General features: G+C 44.0%; 2 protein-coding genes across 3 annotated transcripts in view; both read left to right on the top strand.

The window, feature by feature from the left end:
• LOC127393336 (rho GTPase-activating protein 32-like) overlaps window positions 1–16,316 on the top strand; it is a 102,734-nt gene extending 86,418 nt beyond the window's left edge. The window contains exon 7 of the mRNA XM_051638304.1: window positions 16,152–16,316. Coding sequence (XP_051494264.1) covers window positions 16,152–16,316 — 165 coding nt within the window. The remainder of the gene's footprint in view (window positions 1–16,151) is intronic.
• ARHGAP32 (Rho GTPase activating protein 32) overlaps window positions 1–18,594 on the top strand; it is a 97,752-nt gene that overhangs the window by 2,310 nt on the left and 76,848 nt on the right. For both annotated transcript variants that reach the window (XM_051638475.1, XM_051638471.1), the window contains exons 2-3: window positions 16,152–16,289; window positions 18,287–18,379. In XM_051638475.1, coding sequence (XP_051494435.1) covers window positions 18,299–18,379 — 81 coding nt within the window. In that variant the 5' untranslated portion in view covers window positions 16,152–16,289; window positions 18,287–18,298. The remainder of the gene's footprint in view (window positions 1–16,151; window positions 16,290–18,286; window positions 18,380–18,594) is intronic.

Raw genomic sequence — 18,594 nt, 5'->3', positions numbered from 1 at the left:
AAAAACCTCCGGGATTTCTTAGATAGAGAAAGAAAAAACAAAGTCTGTTGCTTAAGGCTAAGCCCATATAAATGTAAAAGCTTTAAGATATCTGTAACTTGTTACAAAACCAGATAATATAGTGAAATCACAGAATCCTAGGGGTTGGAATGAAATGCAAGAGTGTTTAGCCATCCTGGCAATTTTAGATTATAGATATTAGACAAACAGGCTAAAAACCAAGCTTGGGGGTTGAATGTGTTACACTGCTGTGCCTTGGCCAGTTTGGACTGTGCAGATACAATCCATGTGTTGTGTGGTCCATAAAAAGACATTTATTTTGTCATTTCACTCTGCAGCAGACAACAAACCAAAGCTTCACAACATTAGACTTTTAAAACACCCAGCTCAGTCTTAGCTGTGTTTGGCAGGCTACAGCTCAGCATTTACACTCAGGAAATTCTATCAGACTCTTTCCCATCTGTACGTATAATTTAATAGTGTAAAAGGATTATTGTTTGATGCCTATTTTGCAAAATCAAAACCCAGATAAGGTTTGAAAATTTATTTTGGAGTTGTGTTTGTGACATGTTTGTGCTGCAAGTCAGCTTATGAAACACAAGCTTTGTGTGAGGTTCAGAGGGGTTTTTTAAAGTCTCTATTCAGCTTTTCTTCTACTTAAAACCTCAAAAAATTGATCTAGTTCATTAGCTCTTACAAAGAAGTGGGAATAGAGAGGGAGCTGTTCCAAGGTTTCTGAAAAGTGGAAAGATAGGATTCTTCTGATTTCTTTGAACAAATTCAAACATGGAAACTAGCAAATGACAAAGGCAGGGTTTTATATTTTTTTTGTGGGTAGGAAACAGAGAAGGATAAAATACTGAAAGGTGTGCTGTGAGGGCTGTACCTGTGAACCTGCTGAACTCTGCAGAGAATAATTTCAAGCCTTATCCATAACCAGAGTCCTTAAAGGACCACAGGGAATGTCTGAGACATTTATGAGTTTCTGCTGTACCTGCAGGCTGTGAAGGTCTATTGACAGTGTTTGCAATCCTTGCTAGGTTCCATGGGGATAAGCAAAGAATTTACAAGGTCTGCAAGACATTTCAAAGGGGTTACTATGTGTGTTGAGAGTAAACCAGCAAAAGTAGGATGCTGTGAAAAGGTTGAAACAGGCTAATCCATCCAGCATGTTTGGCTGAGTTGTAAAGCAGGCTGAAAATCTGGGTTTTCATGTTTTTGGATTTGTGTGACATTACAGCAGCAACTACCTGCATATGGATTTAAGTATTATAAGAATGGTTGATCTAAACTTTTATTTTGAAAAAGGAAAGGAAAATAAAAAGCCTGCAGTACTAATGACAACATGAGATTTGCAGAATTTCAACACCACAGACATCATGTTTTGTGAAATTTCAAATGGCAAGGGGAGAACAAGAGGCCCATTGTAAAAATGTTCAAGTTCTAAGGGAGACCTTAAAGTCTAGCTATCTCTTGTGGTTTTTATTGTTCATTGTCATTATCACAGAGAGATTGTGGGAGCAGAAATGACAGGCAGTGGAAACCAGAAATGACAGACCAAGCAAGCATGAGTGATTTTTAAAGAAGTCTTAGGACTAAATCTCATGATAGTCCCTTAAACACAGATCTCAGATCTCAGAGCAAAGCCTCCTGGCCTCCTCCTTTCCTGCTTTCCATGGGCTAATGCCAACATCCTGCAAAGTAAGTCTCTTTCTTCTGCAACCTAGGCAGGTTTCTAAGGCTGTTCTCAAAGCAGGAAGCTCTCAGATCCAGGGCTGTTTCCCATTTTTCTGCTCAAACTTGCAGACCCCACACTGCAGTGAGAGCCATGGGGCATTGTGTGCAGGGTGCTCAGTGCTCTGCCCTGTTCCTGTCCTGTGTTGAAGGCAGCCAGTGCTGTCTGTGCTCTGTTCATTTTGATTGATAGAATAAGGTCTCTGATGTACTAGATGAAGGCATTTATGCAAATATATCCCACTTGAATCTCCCAGCTCTGCCTTGCAGGAGATTCAAGCTCAGTATCTTCTGTTCGAAGAAAACTGTTAGCAAAACTCAGAAGGCAATCCCATCCAGCCTTCCATGGCTGGAAGCGTGGTTGCAATAATAAGTGCTTCAAGGGCAGTGCAGAGAATGCCAGGAAAAAATGGGATAGCCAAGCAGGAAGAACAGACAGGCATGGAAGGACTCCCCATCCTGGGTGGTTTGTGGGGAGAGGCCAGAGGAATCTATTTCCACAGAAGCAAATGTCTTACTCAGCCTGCTAGCATCTGAAGCATGGTTTGCTGGTTCTGTCTGCCTGTGTCGCCCATACTAAAAACCACAAATTGCTTGCAGTAGGATCTTTGAGTTGAACATTCAAAAACCTGTTTTGTGATTGTTTTGAGTCTTAAAGGATTGTCTTTTGTCCCTCTTGTTCTTTAATTTCAGAACAGTTTTGTCTTGTGTGACAGAAGCTCAAACACCCAGAGAACAGTTACTATTCCCATTCCTCCTGTGCAAAGCTACAGTTCTTTGAACAGATGACTCTAAGGGACAAATTCTAACTCACACGTACATACTTGTGTGTGGTTTATATATATATATTGCAAAAAAACAGAGAGAGAGAAAAGCTGGTCTCGGTTCTGTTAGTGGGTTATATCTGTGTGGAACATCCAAGCTGGATCCTACCCAATGCAAAATCTGTTTTTAGGATATGTGTTAACCTGCTTCTCCTGCCTTAATATAACATTTTCTGCCTTTATTGTTTAAAGAAGATTTTGCTAAGCAAAAGCAGTCACTGTGTCCTTTTATTGAATAGTAGATTCAGGTAAAGTGTCACCTCTTGCAGTCTCCTGCTGGATGAGTCCTACCATGGATGAAAACAAAACCCACCCTGTGGGTGGTGGAACACTTCAGTGGTGGTGCAGCTAAACTGAAGCAGGTGGAAGATGCAAATATGTTCTGATCTCTGTTTTTTACAAACTGTGTGTAGGGCCCTTAGTGTGTCCTAAAGCTTTGTCTGCTCAGAAGGGCTAAGGAAAGTTACTCTGGTTTAAAATGCATTAAAATTCTGGACACCATCATGGCCTTTCCCCCCTGCTTGACCTTCCAGTACCTGAAAGGAACCTATAAGAAGGCTGGGGAAGACCTGTTCACAGGGCACGTAATGATAGGTGATGGATTCAGGCTAGAGAAGGGTAGATTTAGGATGGACATTAGGAAAAAATTGTTTAATATGAGGGGGATGGACCACTGGAACAGGTTGCCTAGAGAGGTGGTGGAGGCCACATTCAAAGTCAGGCTTGTTGGGGCTCTCAGAAATCTGGTCTTGTTGGAGATGTCCCTGTTTATTGTAGGGAGGCTGGACTATATTACCTTTAAAGGTCCCTTCCAACCCAAGACATTCTATGATTCTGTGATATTTTGTTTTCTGTACTTTTATGACACGTGGTACCACTTGCCTGAAGATGACAGCAACAAAATCCAAGAGAAATGTAAGTTCTACTGACGGGTTTGCCCATGAGAGCTGGGTGCCTCACATGTTTCCAAGTGGTTGAAAAGCCTTGTTGTGATACTTAGTATTTATTTATAAGTCCCCCAAAACGTTTTGAAACCTGACCAGAGGCCTTCCTGGGTTGGATGTTTTTAGCCTGTACCTCCAGATGTTCACAAATGTTCCAACCTTTGTCTTAAGCATTTCTCGGGTGAGGAGAGCTGGGTTACATTAGTCAAAAGAAAGCAACAGAAATCCTTGTTTCCACAGTGCTAATCCATCACTTGATGTTCTGTGCCTGAACCGTTGATCTTAGGTCATACACTACATGCCTTCTGCTCTCAGCAGCCATAAATAAAAAGGAAGTGACAATAGTAATGTGCATTAATCAAGAATGTACGAAACTGGCAGGCAGCCTGAGAAGTGCTGTTGGGCTGTGTTCAAAAGCTCAGGAGATGCCAAAGCATTGCCAAGGTGGAGTGTCTTTGCAAAACTTGGGTCTCTTCCAGGCTTTCTGAAGTAAACTAACATCTGTAGGGAAGAGAGGAGGTATTGAATTGAATTAGAAGCCTTTAAGAACTGCATAATTAATATCTCTTACTCTGTAGCTGTTATGGTAATGCTGGATTCATTCATTAATTAGGATAATAATAATTTAGGACAAGGATATGACTGACTGTGTTTTGGGGATTTCACAGAATATTAGGGGTTGGAAGGGACCTCTGAAGATCATCAAGTCCAACCCCCCTGCCAGAGCAGGACCAAACCTAGGGCAGATCACTCAGAAAGGCACCCAGACAGGTCATGAAAGTCTCCAGAGAAGCAGACTCCACAGCATCTCTGGGCAGCCTGTCCCAGGACTCTGTCACCCTCACAGGAAAGAAGTTCTTCCTCATGTTGAGGTGGAACTTCCTGGGCTCCAGTTTGAATCCATTGCCCCTCGTCCTGTCCCAGGGCACAAGTGACAAGAGTTTGTCCCTGCCTTCTTGTATTATTATGTTGCCCTCATGTATTAATTAGACATTAATTAGATCCCCCCTCAACCTTCTCCTCTCCAGACTGAACAGCCCCAGGTCTCTCAGCCTTTCCTCATATGACAGATGTTCCAGTCCCTCCATCATCCTCGTAGCCTCTGTTGGACTCTCTCCAGTAGATCCCTGTCCCTCTGGAACTGGGGAGCCCAGAACTGGAAACAACACTCCAGATGTGGTCTTAGGAGGGTAGAGTAGAGTAGGAGGAGAACTTCCCTGGATCTGCTGGCGACACTGCTCCTGATGCACCCCAAGATACCATTGGCCTGTGCACTGCGGGTTTTGCTGCAGAACACGATTTGGGTAGGGCAGCACTCAGCACCCAACAGGATTAACCCTGTGCTGTGTCCTTCTCCTGTTTTACAAGCCTGTTCCACCGTATCCTCTGTTCATCATGGGGCTGGTGTGCAGCTCTCTAATGGTTAATGTACACGAGCAATTTAGACATGTAAAATGTTTTGAGGGAAGGGGCATTGTTGTCCTTTTGTCATCACTGCCCTTCATTCTGAAGCGCCCAGCTGGGCAGCCGGCAGGTGTCTGCACTGGGATCTAGGAGGAAGGCTTCCAAGTGTTGTGCCACCTGCTGTGGCCATTTCCAGGATATTTGTGCTCTTTGGGACTATGAAATGGAAATACAGAAGTTGGCTGTTGTCTTCTGTGCTGCGCAGGAGGATGTAATGAGTCCAGGAGCAGCATCCGTGTGTCAGCAGGGCTCAGGTTCTGTTGTCCAGCTGATGGACTTTTCCTTCACTCCATGCCCACACACTGAGCAGATTCAGGACTCCTGCATGTAAATCTATCCGCTGGTAATGAGGTGAAAGACAGCAGTAGTTCGTGGTGATCTGATTTTTTCATTATTTTAATTTGAAAGCAGGGGCAGTGTGGTCCTTTCTTGTTCTTGTCTCTGGATGTTTGAGATAACAGGGATCTGTCTGTGCATGGATTCTGAATGGAATGATTTATTTATTGAGCAACACCTGCAGAGATCAATGTTGCCATGGAACTGCTTGTGCTGAAGCATGTTCCTTCAGCAGGTGCAAACTGAGGTGCATTTCAAGCTGTCCCCTCAGTGGACCAAAGACAGGCTCACTGTGCTCCATGTTTATGGCTTCACTGTAAACCCCAGTGAAAAAAAGGATTGGTGAATTTATTTAAGAGTGTTTTTTTTTTTACTTGGAAAAGAGAGTATCTGATAATGATCATCACGAGGTTGCAGCCTACCAGTTCTTCAGCCTTGCATGGGTCTGAGTTGCTGTGCAGTTGTTTGGGAAAGGGAGCAGAGGGTGATTTATGGCAGCAGCTGCTTTCCTCTACTCCTCAGGGTGTTTTGTGATGGAAACCTCCCAGCTGAAATGATTGGTCAATGTAGCCCTGGTGTAGGAAGAAATGATGAGGAAGAGAGAGAATTATTTTGCAGGATAAAATGCAGTATCACATGAATGTGCTGCCACGACAGGTTTCTTTTAAGCAACAGAAGCTTTTACAATTATATGGTAGTTTGTTAATGTCGTGTCCTTTGGCATTTTGCCTTCAGAAAGCAAGCTCTGAATTAGAGAGATCAATCTTCTTGTGTCCAAATTGTATTCTACTTAGCTCTGAAGCAAAAGTGAAAATCACTGTTGAAATCGAAGAGGACAGGGTAGTGATTATGGTTTCTTTCTGTAAGTGATGCATTTTGGCAGGGCTTCTGATTGTCATGTGGTGCTTTGTAGACAAGGTTGGGCCCGGCCACAAATTGAAGAGGACAGTTGGCTTTATTCTGAAGAGATACTGAATCCTGCCCATAACTGAGCAAGTGTAAATGCATTGCAGAGGAGCAGTTTGTCTGCAATTTTACTTGTTTTACAATTTCTCCAAGTGCTGGACTTGGTTTAACTCCAAAAGAAGAGGAGGATTCTGGTGGATGTTCCTGTTTTTCTTAGCTGCCTTGATGTGTATTCCTTATGGAGAAGTTTAACATGCACACATGTTAAATAGCTACACGACAGTGCCTGGTTACTTGGGAAAGTAGACAGTCCTTTGGGATAGGTGGTCCAAAGCAGCTTCATCCAGTGCAATCCTCTGCAGGCTGCACAGTTGCTTTGATGTAACATTGCTTTGAGCAATGTTAGATGTGAAGTGGCTGAACAAGCATCAGGAGAAAGACAAGATGTGCAGTTATGATGCCTCAGACCTGAACGACTTGCCTGTAGAACTAGAGGTGCATTTACCCACCTGGATTTAGAACTGACTGTGCATTAAATTAACAAGAATTTTTTTTTTTTTTAGAAGACTTGGTGACAGAATTTTCAGGGGGAACATGATTGAGCTTGTTCCTTAAATCTTTGTATCCCTCACAGCTTTCCTAGAGTTCCAGAGCAGGTTTGTGCCCCAAGTTTGATAAAAGCCACCCAGCAGGTGATCCCTGTCACTCTGTGGTGTGTGGCCCGGGATAAACTCACCTAGTTCAGCAAACACCAGGTCCCAACTCGCTGAGCAAGGTGTGCACTTGGAGTGTGAAATGACTTGGAAGCAGCTCATCCTAGACCTGCTGTGAATTCCTGAGTTCTCCTCATCCTTGGCAGGGGCTGGGAGCCTCCAAACTTCAAAAGCTGCCAACGGGCCCACAGGCTGTGGGATGCAGGCATGAAGCATCATTGCAAACTGATACTGTTGGAGACTGTACAGCAAGCTTGCAATCAAAGGCTCAGGCTTTGATGGAGGAAAAGGATCTAACTTTGTTTTTCTAATGATGCATTTTTTAACTGATTTGTGGTTTTAAAATACTGTATTTCAAACTTTGTGGCTTATCTTTTTAAAAGACCCCATTAGGGATCTTAGATATTATAGATGGCCTGTCTGAAGTGTTTCATCTCCTGGGTCTTGGCATCACTTTCCAACATTTCTTCTTAAAACACATGCAAAAAAACAGCTACATTCCCACTGTGGCTCCAGCTCTGCTAACAAAACTTGTGCAAAGCTGCTTCTTTTTCTTGTGCTTTCTAGATAATGTTTCACCCTTTGACCTGCTTTCCTTGAGTTTGGATCTGCTCTATCTTTAACAAAAAATCACAGGGGTCGGAAGGGACCTCTGAAGATCATCCAGTCCAACCCCCCCTGCTGCAGCAGGAACACCCAGGGCAGGTCACACAGGAACGTGTCCAGATGGGTCTTGAAAGCCTCCAGAGAGGGAGACTCCACAGCCTCTCTGGGCAGCCTGTCCCAGGGCTCTGTCACCCTCACAGGAAAGAAGTTTCTCCTCATGTTGAGGTGGAACTTTCTGTGTTGTCACTTGGTGCCGTTTCCCCTCGTCCTGTCACAGGCACCACTGAACAGAGACAGGCCCACTCTTGACATCCACGCTGCAGATATTTATAGACATTCATCAGGTCCCCTCTTAGTCTTCTTTTCTCAAGACTAAACAGCCCCAGGTCTCTCAGCCTTTCCTCATCAGGCAGGTGTTCCAGTCCCTCATCCTTGCAGCCTCCCTTGGACTCTCTCCAGTAGATCCCTGTCCCTCTGGAACTGGGGAGCCCAGAACTGGGCACAACACTCCAGGTGAGGTCTTAGGAGGGCAGAGTACAGGGGGAGGAGAACCTCCCTTGGCCTGCTGGCCCCACTGTTCTTAATGCATCCCAGGATACTGTTGGTTCTCTTGCCATACCTGCTTCTGTCCCTTTTTCCTTGAAATATTCATGTGTTTTATCTCTATAATCTTTCCTGAAGGAGCAGGAGTGAGCAGGGAGGTTCTGACCTCCTCAATTTAATTGGGGTTTGGGAGAAATGGAATGCAGGAGCAGCCAAACTCACACGTGTCCTGGGGAAAGAGCATCTCTGAGTGCCACCCTTGGGGGCAGAGTACAGGGATAGGTGGCATTTTCCAAACACTGTTAATATTTCTTGCTTCATCCTGGGGTTTGTCATGGAGGCAGTGCTGGGTACACCAGGAGTGTAATTATTTCTGTGCTTCTGAGTGATTCTGGAAGTGGTGTGATGTGTGTGTGTCCTGCTGCATGGCAACCACCACTGGGGTGATGGGGGAGGTGTTCAAAGAAGTTCCTTAGTTTTGGACCTACAAAATCCTGTCTTCCTTGCAATTAAACAGAAACATACCCATGTGCTTTGGTCACTTTAAAAATAAATAAATAAATAAATAAATGAGCTCTTTGCTTCAGTGACATGCCCAAGAAATGAGACTGAAGAAAATTGAGATCTATATCTGTCTAAGCTGCTGCTCCAGCAAACCTCAGGCAACTCATTTTCAGAGGTTGTTTTATTTTGTTTTACTAACCTCAGGCAAGTAATTTTCAAAGGCTTTTTTGTTTGGTTTGGTTGAAAGGACAGTGGTGCTTGCTTGCTTACTTTGATGGAGCATTGTTTCTTCTCTGTGGTTAAGTGCTGAGTAGATTATAACACATTTGGGGCCCAGGGGGAGGAGGCTGTTGTGCTTAGAGATGTCCATAAAATAATTTGTAAATACAAATGTGCATTCTCTCATTGCCTTGCTACCTGTAGGACGGGAGCCTTTGAGCTCCTGACTTAGCAGTTGGTCTGTTAGTGGCTTTGAAGTATTTCCTTTGTGGCTGGGATTAATTTTCTGAAGTGCAGAAAACAGTCCCCATGCTGGGGCCACCCTCCCCTTCCCCTCCATGTCTCTCTGTGACCTGTTGCTCTTACAGTATAATTTTGCTAAAGAGATGATTGATCCTGAATTGTTTAAATTATAAGATGTCAGGAGAGCAGGGAGTTTCACTCACTTGTTGAGAGTTGTAAATCCTGGTCCAAGTTCATGAGGTGTCTGCCAGCCTGCCATTCAGAAATAGGGAGGAAAAATGGTTGTTTCAATTTCAAATGCCACTTGTGTGAGGTCTCCTTAGTGTGTCCTTGTTCCTCTTTACCTGAATAAGCCCAATTGTCACCAAACCCTGAGCCAGATATTTGCATGTGGTCTGGATGCTTCTGGCAAAGCTGATCTTCTGAGTGATGGAGAAACCACTGGAAGGTCATGGCTTGTTTCAGCTTAGCACCCAGAAAGCTGCAGATACCTCATCATGGTGAGTTTCCAACGTGGGTCAGAACAAGCAGGGAAGTTGCTGCTGTCATTCAGACCAGGCCTTGGGCAGCCTTGTGTTCCCTTGTGTTTTTAGTGTTCCTATCTGTAACTGGAATCACAGAGCTCAAGAAGTGCAATTTTTAGAGAAGAAAAGCTGCAGTGCTTTCCATTAAAACTCTTTTTTCCTGCTGATTGCAATTAATTGATAATAAATTGATAACAAATTAATGCTGGAAGAGATTAATTTGTGGAATGTGGAATTAATTTGTAGAATAAGGCTGTTAAGGCTTCACCACAGAAGTGTACTAAACTTTCTCCTCTGCCTAGTGGTCAAGATTTATCATTTTTGCTAAAGTTATAATAATAATAAACCAGAACTTAAAAATCATCCAGGACATTTTGATAAACAAACTTAAACTTAGATAAAGTCACCTATGGCACCAGCTAAAAACACTTCCTGAGTAAACTCTGAAGTGATGGATTTTATTAGTCTTGTTTTCTGTTTTGACTAAATTTCTCAGTCATTTTCTAGTGTGACTTGTAATAGGAAAAGGGCTGAAGGGTCAAGCTGGAATAACATACAGAACCCAAGACCCAAACAGCTGTAAAAGTCACCCACATGGCAGAGTTAAATTCTTCTGGTGGATCCTGGCATTTTTCCAGCCATTTAATACGTGGTGTTTTCTTACTAGAGGGTCAAACTGCATTGACTTTTGCCACACGCTTTCATCTCATTTTCTGCTCTCGATCTCCATGTGGACTGGTAAGGTTCATGAGAGCATCCATGTGATTTCTCTCAGGAAATAAGCATTTGAACCAGAAAAGAAAGGTCTATCCCTGTCTTAAAATAAATAAATCTTAGGTGCTACAGAGAAAACATACTGAGACCGTGGGACAGGAAAGTTGTGCGTGCTGGAACTCAATAGTCCCCTGTCTGGCCTGAAGAGGCATTGATGGACAAAAAGGGGTCCTATTGGCACAGCTATAAACACAATCAGCTGGAAACACGGTCTTTTACATAGTGGGGAGAGGAGATCTTTAAATCTTTATTATAAAACTTGTGGATATCTGTTTTCTGAATGAATTGTGTCACAAATATTGACACAGATGAGCCTGTTCCCTTCTCTGGTGTTAGCTGGATGCCTCTGAGGGAGCCCCTGGCTCTTCACTACACTACAGGGAAAGAATTGCTTCTTGCCAGGACCCAAGTGCAAACAGTTAAGTTCACATAAAAATATTCCTGTATGGAACTGGCCTTCAGGTTCTGGGAGCCCCAGTTATACACCAGTAAGGTTTTTGCACCACTCAGCTGAAAGGTCTAAGAGATGATGGAGCGAAAATGGGTTTTTTAACTATGGGAATGAAAATGCAAAGGATGTTTTGAAATACCCTCCTCTTAAATTTGCTTTTCCCAGTCCAACAGTAGCCAAGCAGTACTGCAATAAGTCATGTCATGTTGATAATAATGAAACTAACCATCACCAAGCTGCAGCTGCCCTGCTGTGTGTTGAGAAGAAGGTGAACCTGGGGGTGGTAGTGCTGCATGTCAGCTACTGGGCTGTGCTTAAGGGAGTATGTACACTTAGAATCATAGAAGGGTGAAGGTTGGAAGGGACCTTAAAGATCCTCAGGTTTCAACCTCCTTGCCATGGGCAGGGACACCTCCCACCAGACCAGGCTGCACAAGCCTCATCCAACCTGCCTTTCAACACCTCCAGGGAGGGGGCATCCAAAACCTCCCTGGGCAACCTGTTCCAGCACCTGGCTACCCTCATGGTGAAGAATTTCTTCCTAATATCTAACCTAAATCTCCCCTCTTTCAGTTTAAAACCATTACCCCCTTGTTCCATCACTACCTTCTCTGGTGAAAAGTTTCTCCCCATCTTTCCTGGAGCCCCTTCAGGCACTGAAGGGCCATTAAGAGGTCCCCCCAGAGCCTTCTTTTCTCCAGGCTGAACAACCCAAGCTCTCTCAGCCTGTTTTCATACTAGAGTTGCTCCAGCCTTTTGATCATCTTAGTGGCCTCCTCTGGACCCTTTCCAACAGCTCCATGTCTTTCCTGTGTTGAGGGCTCCAGAAGCTGTGTTGAGGCTCTCCTGGCTGTGGCTGTGTTGTCCTCCTTAGGCTGTTTCACCATTAGAGCTGAAAACATTGCCTGTGCAGCTGGGGTTCTGAATCCTTGTCCCTCTGAATCCTTGTCCCTCTGAATCTTCTCATATGATGTGAAGCCTGGGTAGCTTTTTATGGTTTACGATGTCAGTATGATGGTTTTACTAAAGGAAGGTTCAAATCTCTGGCTCAGTGGAAATTAAATCATCAGTTCAGTAATCTCTACTCATTTTTTTAGCAGGACATTTATTCTTGCTTTGGTAATTGGAAAAAAAGGAGCATCTCTGTGCAGTGTGCTGAAATCTCAGCAGCCTTTCATCATCCGTTTAGCACTACACAGCATGGAGGAGTAAGAGAGAACAGATCAAGCTGTAGTAAAGTGTAGGAATGAGCCCAGATTCTCCATTACATGAGAAATTCCATAGTTGTCATGATGCTTTTCATTGTGAATGCTTCTGTAAAATGAAATTCCAGAAAACACTTGGATTTTCTTCAAGAGGGTGTTTTGTTGTGTCAGTGGTCAATTTTTCCTTTTAAAGATTGTGAAACTCTTTTATGGCATTATTGAAATCTTCATTTGAGACTTGATTCTTTATCTTGATGACATTTGTCTTATCCAGGTTTGTAATTGAAGGTCTGAAGCCAGGAAATCCCTTGACTATGTGCTTAACTTCACCTCCATCCTTATGGCCCCCTGACATCAATGGGTTTTGAGCTTGTGCTTCTCTAAAATCAGGACCCTCGGTAATTAAAGAATAGAAAAGTAAGATTGAATTGGAAAATTAGAAGGTGGTCAAAAGCTGATTTGAGGAACAATTTATGGAAATCATTAAGAATGGGAATAAGGCATTTTTGCATTATGGATATTCTGTGCCCCAAGCACCAGGAATGTTTAGCTTTGCTATAAAGCACGAGACCAACTTAACAGTCACTTACTTGTTTCTGTTATTTTATTAACTCTAAATTAAAAAAAGAACCCTTTTGCAAAACCCTTCTGGCACTTTTGAATTTGCAGGAAATGGGAGCAAGATGTACAATTTTTATATGGGTACAGTGAAACATTGTAGTATTTTTGATATTGAATGAAGTCACTGTTGGTTCTGCTGCTTTGGCTACACATCTCTGCAAGTCCAGCTGAGAGGGTTTAGACTGGACTGTCTTGTGGTTTGTACTGGAGATCTGAGGGGAAGCACTGAGTGTTGTCCAGTTCCCTTCTAGATGGCTGCAATTATTCGTTTCTGTGAAGTTAATTGAGCGTCTTGTAAATATGATGCTTTTATTTTGCTTAAAAATGTATCACTGGGGCTCTGAATCTGCAAAAGCTTTGCTGAACACAACCCTGAGAGCAATGTGAGGCATCTGTGCTGCTGGGCTGTAGTTATGGCAGACTGGAAAGGGTGGTGGAGTCACTTTCTGCTGCCTGGTGATGTGTAATGCTGCTCCTGAAGCCATGCTCAGTCTAACAGTCATCCTGCCTGTGCTTGGAGAACAGGCAGCCCCATCCCACGGGTGTCCTGCACCCCTGCACAAGAGCTGGAGGTCCAGGGCTGTGATTCCCAGCGTTGGGCTGACTTAGTGGGAACGGTGCTGGCAGTTCTGGTCCCCCACCTTGTGCACCCTTCCTCATGGAGCCTGCTGCTCCTGCAGGGATGGCTCAGCTGGTTGCTTAGCAGCTGCAAATGCTGCAGTTGGAAGGTGCAGGGTTCTGGGGGTTCTGGGTTACCTTCCTGCACCACCCTTGGGCTCTGCTGGCTCAGCCCTTGCTCCACAAGTCCTTGTGGAGCACAGGAGGAGCCTCCCAGAGAGATGGTGGGGCCAGAAGCTGCTGTGGTGAGGTGAGCTTGTCCTGCTCAGTAGTGCCTTGCTAGCTGTGGTGGTGTGAAGTGGGTCCCAGCAGAAGCCAGGAGAACACTATGTAGTGTCCTCTCTCCAAGCTGATCCTGCACATCCTGTCGCACAGACCAACCCTTTGCTGACCCCAGCTATTCCTTTCTTGTAAATTTAACTCTTGCAGTCTTAAGAGACTGGAAAATCTACAATCCAACAATTTTGAAATTAAACTATTGTGGAATTAATGAGAGAATTGTGATCATTGGAAAAATAGGTTTGTTCTTCATGTGGGCAGGGTTGTATTGCAATGTTCTGTGGGGTGCAGCAGGGAGAAGCAAATACAGGATTGCAGCAATTTCTTGGTCTGTTGGGTTTTCCATTGGTGACTAAGCCCTGCTCAGCTCGAGGTCATACTGGCAACTTGCCAAGAGAGCAAGAGCCACTTAATTGCAAAAGATGGAGAAACTGGAAAGACTGTCATCTTTTTGAAGATAATTAGACTTGCACTCCTGGTTTTGTTCTTCTCCTTTAGACGAAAAGTAAAATGACCTCACTTCTGGAAATCACAAAGCATTTGTGTCCTGTGTAGGTTCCCTCTGTGTGAGCTTGTGAAACATGGGTGATTTCTTGTGATATGAAAGCAGAGTTTGTGGGCACAGTACGTGATCTGGAGTTGTCTTAAATAAATTTGACAGAAAACAGCTAATATACTTGATGACATGTTTTACATTTACAATTGCCTTGCAAGCTTTGGATATTAATAGAAAAATGATGCTTAGAACTTGCCTAATAAATGAGCATAGAGGGCTGTGATTGGGAAGTGGCAGTGACCATGATTTTGTGTAGCTCAGGTGCAGAGGGCATTAAGTCCAGAACCCTGCTGGGTGCAGTGAGCACATCTGGGATCATGCTCCAAGATCCCTTCCCAATGGAAAACCAAAAGGATGCCGTGTCCCCTCTTACACCATGCAATTCCCTGCTTTCTGTGCTGCTTTCCAGGCATCCCTTTGTGGTTTTTAATCCTTGGCCCTGCCTCTGAGTGACCATAAAACCTGGAGCAACCAAATCCCTTCCTCTGACATCTCCTCCTGGCCCCCTGCAGTGGTGGCACTGCTGTGCCACAGCAGCACCTGGCTGACATCCTTGTTTTTCTCATCCTTTCTAGAAGTGGAGTGTGAAGCAGAGCATGCAGTGCTGATAGAGAGGGTTTTTTTCTTTTTAAATAAGGCCATGGAGTTGACTTTAGGAAAAACTGCAAAAGTGCTTTGCACTGAAAAGAGAAGGTGGGGAAGCTTTGTGGAGGGCCAGTGTCCACATCTGTGAAACAGGAGTAGTCTCATTTTAGGGGCCACATGGGAGTGGTGAAAGGATTCATGACTGTTCATAACATCCTTTGACCTGTAAACTGCTGCATTATTACAATAGTTTTTATTGATCATAATAAGCCATGAAGCATTAAGAAGTACTCATTAGATATTAAAAGCTTCACAAAGCAAATTCTGCTGTGCTGCCACGGTCCCTTCCTTGTCCCCTGGAGCAGTGTGGATCTTGCCCATATTTTAATTGGGGAAATGATGTGCATTCAAGAGTAAACCTTCAGCTAGTGTTATTCATCAGAGATTGTTTTTTTTAATTCAGCTGAAGATTTGCCTGGGGCATCTGACAGAAATTTTGCAAGCTCCAATTCTGCCTTCAGATCCCTGATTGTATCTTCTATCTCTGTAGAATCTAATTTCATGCTATTTATACAACTGGTTTGTCATTTACGTTTGTGCAAAGACGCCCTGTGTATGAAAATGCTGCCAAATCTGTGTAAGACAGAGGGAAGTGAAAATCTTTAGATAAGTCTTGTATTAGAAATAGTGTGACCAGCAGTAGAGAGGTGATTGTCCCCCTGTCCTCAGCACTGGTGAGGCCACACCTGGAGTGTTGTGTCCAGTTTTGGGCACCTCAATTCAAGAGAGATCTCGAGGTGCTGGAGCGAGGACAGAGGAGGCAACGAAGCTGGTGAAGGGCCTGGAGAATAAATCTGATTAAGAACACTTGAAGGAGCTGGGGATGTTTAGTCTGAGGAAGAGGAGGCTGAGGGGAGACCTCATCAGTCTCTACAACTACCTGAAAGGTCATTGTAGAGAGGTTGGTGCTGGTCTCTTCTCACAGGTAATCAGTGACAGAACAAGAGGGAAGGGCTTCAAGCTGCACCAGGGCAGGGTCAGACTGGACATTGGGGGAAAAAAAAATCATGTAAAGAGTGGTTGGACACTGGAAGGGGCTGCCTAGGGAAGTGGTGGAGTCACCATCCCTGGATGTGTTGAAGGCTCGTTTGGAGGTGGTGTTGGTGGAGATGGCTTAGGGGAGAACTTTGTAGAGTAGGGATGATGGTTGGACTTGGTCATCCCAAGGGGCTTTTCCAACCTGAATACTTCTATGATTCTATGCTGGGTCAAGTCCAAACCCACAGTTAAATAATGAAAGCAGGAACACTAGTGGTGGGCATGAATGGCTGTCTACAAATTAAAACATGAGACATCATAAAAAACTTCCATCCCTTTGCAACGTTCTGAGAAGAAAGACGGGCAGATCTGCCTGCTGCTCTGGAGTAAATATACATGTTCTTTATCTAAGCTGAACTGGTGAGGAGCTTATCCAAATGTGATCCTCTGTTGTGTTTCTGCAGGGGAGGAGCTGGATCGTGAAGCGGAGCTATGAGGATTTCAGGGTGCTGGACAAACACCTTCACCTCTGCATTTACGACCGGCGCTTCTCGCAGCTCTCGGAGCTGCCCCGCTCCGATGCCCTGAGGGACAGCCCGGAGGTAACCACCAGCTCTCTACACATGTAAAGCACAGGCAGCAGCAAGGGCTTGGAAGGTATTTCCAAGTATGTGCACAGGAGTTTTAATGCAGCCTGGGTTAGATTTGGAACTTGTTTTCTACCCTTGATTTCAGTTATCTGAAGGGAAGTGCCCTGCAGGTTGGTACGAATGAATGTGCTGCTAAACGTGGAATGGTTCTGGAGAGTGTCAGGAAAGAAGCTGTCCTATTAGTACCTTAGATAAGAATTTTGTTGTGTCTTTGGCAGCTTTTTTAGTGATACGGTCCTAAACTAATGTTAGCAACTTAACATTCCTGGGAAATCATGCTGTTGTAGGGCTGTAGCACTGCACAAGTAATCCCATTTGGAATGCTAGACTTAAATTTATAAACTGAAAATTACTGAAGCTGTTTTTTAAGAGCATTTCAGTTGGTGTGTTGTGTAAATGGTCTTTAAAAAGCCTAAAGAGTGGCTTTTTTCCTGAATGAATAAGAAGTATTTTTCAGTTCTTAAGTGTCTTCACCTGGAACATGGTGAGCTGGAATTTCTTCCACTTCTTGGCTGTTGATAATTTAGAGATTTATTCACATCCAAAATAATCTCTGGGAAGCAGCAGATGTGTCTTGACTGCATCATTTTGGAAGACGTGGAGAGAGAGGCAGTGTGATGCAGGGCCACAGGGGTTATTTGAGCCAGCAGAGCAGAACAAAAGTGTTTGGCCTGGGTCTGTCTGCGGGAGGAGCGTGTGGCGCTGCGCCGGGCAGTGCCCATTGCTCCATTTCACAGGTCATTTATCCCTGGGACCTGCACTTGTGTGTTTGTCCCTGACCATCAGGCACAAGGATGGAAAAATTCTGACATGCTGTGTCAGGAGGCTGATGTTGCCTGCCCACGAGATGTGTAGCTGAAAATGGAAGTGAGGAAATGGAGGCCATTCCAAGCATTCAAAGAAGAATCCATCCAGGATCTAGAAATCAGATCCCGTGTTCTCTCCATGCCCAGCAGGCAAGGACTGGGGGCTCTGGAACAGCAGGCACTGGCTGCAGGGCTGCTGCCTCTGAGCAGGGGGAGCTGCTCATCACAGAATCTGATTTATTAGTTGCTTCATGCAGGCTATTTCTGAAGAGAATTTAAAGCTTCTAGTCTCTTAAATTCAGCAGAAGCAGCAATTTCCAGGAGAATGAATTCTTGGCTTTGTTTTCTTAAATTAATATTTTAGGCATTCCTGTCTCTTTACATCTTTATTTGTACAATTGATTTAATTTGTACCTTACAGCATGAGCCTGAAAATCTGCATTATATCTGAAAGTGCAGAAGATGTAAAGATGCTGAACAGCTCTACTGCTCTGTGAAATGTAATTCTGCAGCTGTGGGGTGTCCCATGCTGTATTTTTTATTGTCAACTGACCACATTTAACAGCTGCTTGAAGAGAACAATGTTTTAAACAGTCCTACAAACTCTGGGCTACAATACTGCTTTATAACTGTCACTGTGAAGCTTTGGAAAGAGCTCACTAGCTTCTCTTGAATAAAAGCAAGTTTACTATTACAGAAGGGACCTTGCTAAATGGATTTTTAAAACCCTCTTCTACTGTTTGAAAGATTACTCTTTCACCAAGGGGTCATTCTGAGTTGCCACATTCTGAAGGGTTTGCAAGTGGGTGGAAGGGGCAGCCAGAGTTTTGTTTTGTTTTGCTAAATGGGTCTCAGATGTGTTTGGCCATAACACAAATGATTTGTTTGTTTGTAAATTCATGGTGAGAGGAAGGCTTTGGATTTAAGGTGTCTTGACAAGGGAAATTAGGAAAATATATATCTTATAAAAACTATTACTCTCCTAGTGCTTCTTTGCACATTTTTTGGGTGACCATTGTTACACTGTGTGGAGTTTGCCCTCCAAACAAGATGGATAATTTATGGTCTCTGCAAGTCTGAAGAAGTCTCTCCAGACTCTGGAGCACCAACAGAACCATGTATGTCTGTCTGTTTCTGTTCCAGCTTGTCACCCAGATGCTGATGGCTTACCTGTCCCGGCTCTCAGCCATAGCAGGCAACAAGATCAACTGTGGGCCTGCTCTCACATGGATGGAGGTACAGTATGGAGCTCAGGTTATCCTTTGTTTCCTGGACTTAGCACGAGAGCAAGTAAAAAACGGGCTCCTCTGCCCTTCCAGAAAGAGATACAATCTTTCCAGACCTATTGGTGTCACTAAAATGCTCCTACCAGCTTCATTCCCCTGTCACATCATGTCCCCTCTCCTGTAGGAGGCCACAGAACCAACATGATCAGATCCAATGTTAAGAAA

Source organism: Apus apus, chromosome 22 (assembly GCF_020740795.1).
Source record: "Apus apus isolate bApuApu2 chromosome 22, bApuApu2.pri.cur, whole genome shotgun sequence".
Classification (NCBI taxonomy): Eukaryota; Metazoa; Chordata; class Aves; order Apodiformes; family Apodidae; genus Apus; species Apus apus.
The sequence above is the reverse complement of the archived record's forward strand: the minus strand, read 5'-3'. Positions and strand labels throughout refer to the sequence as shown.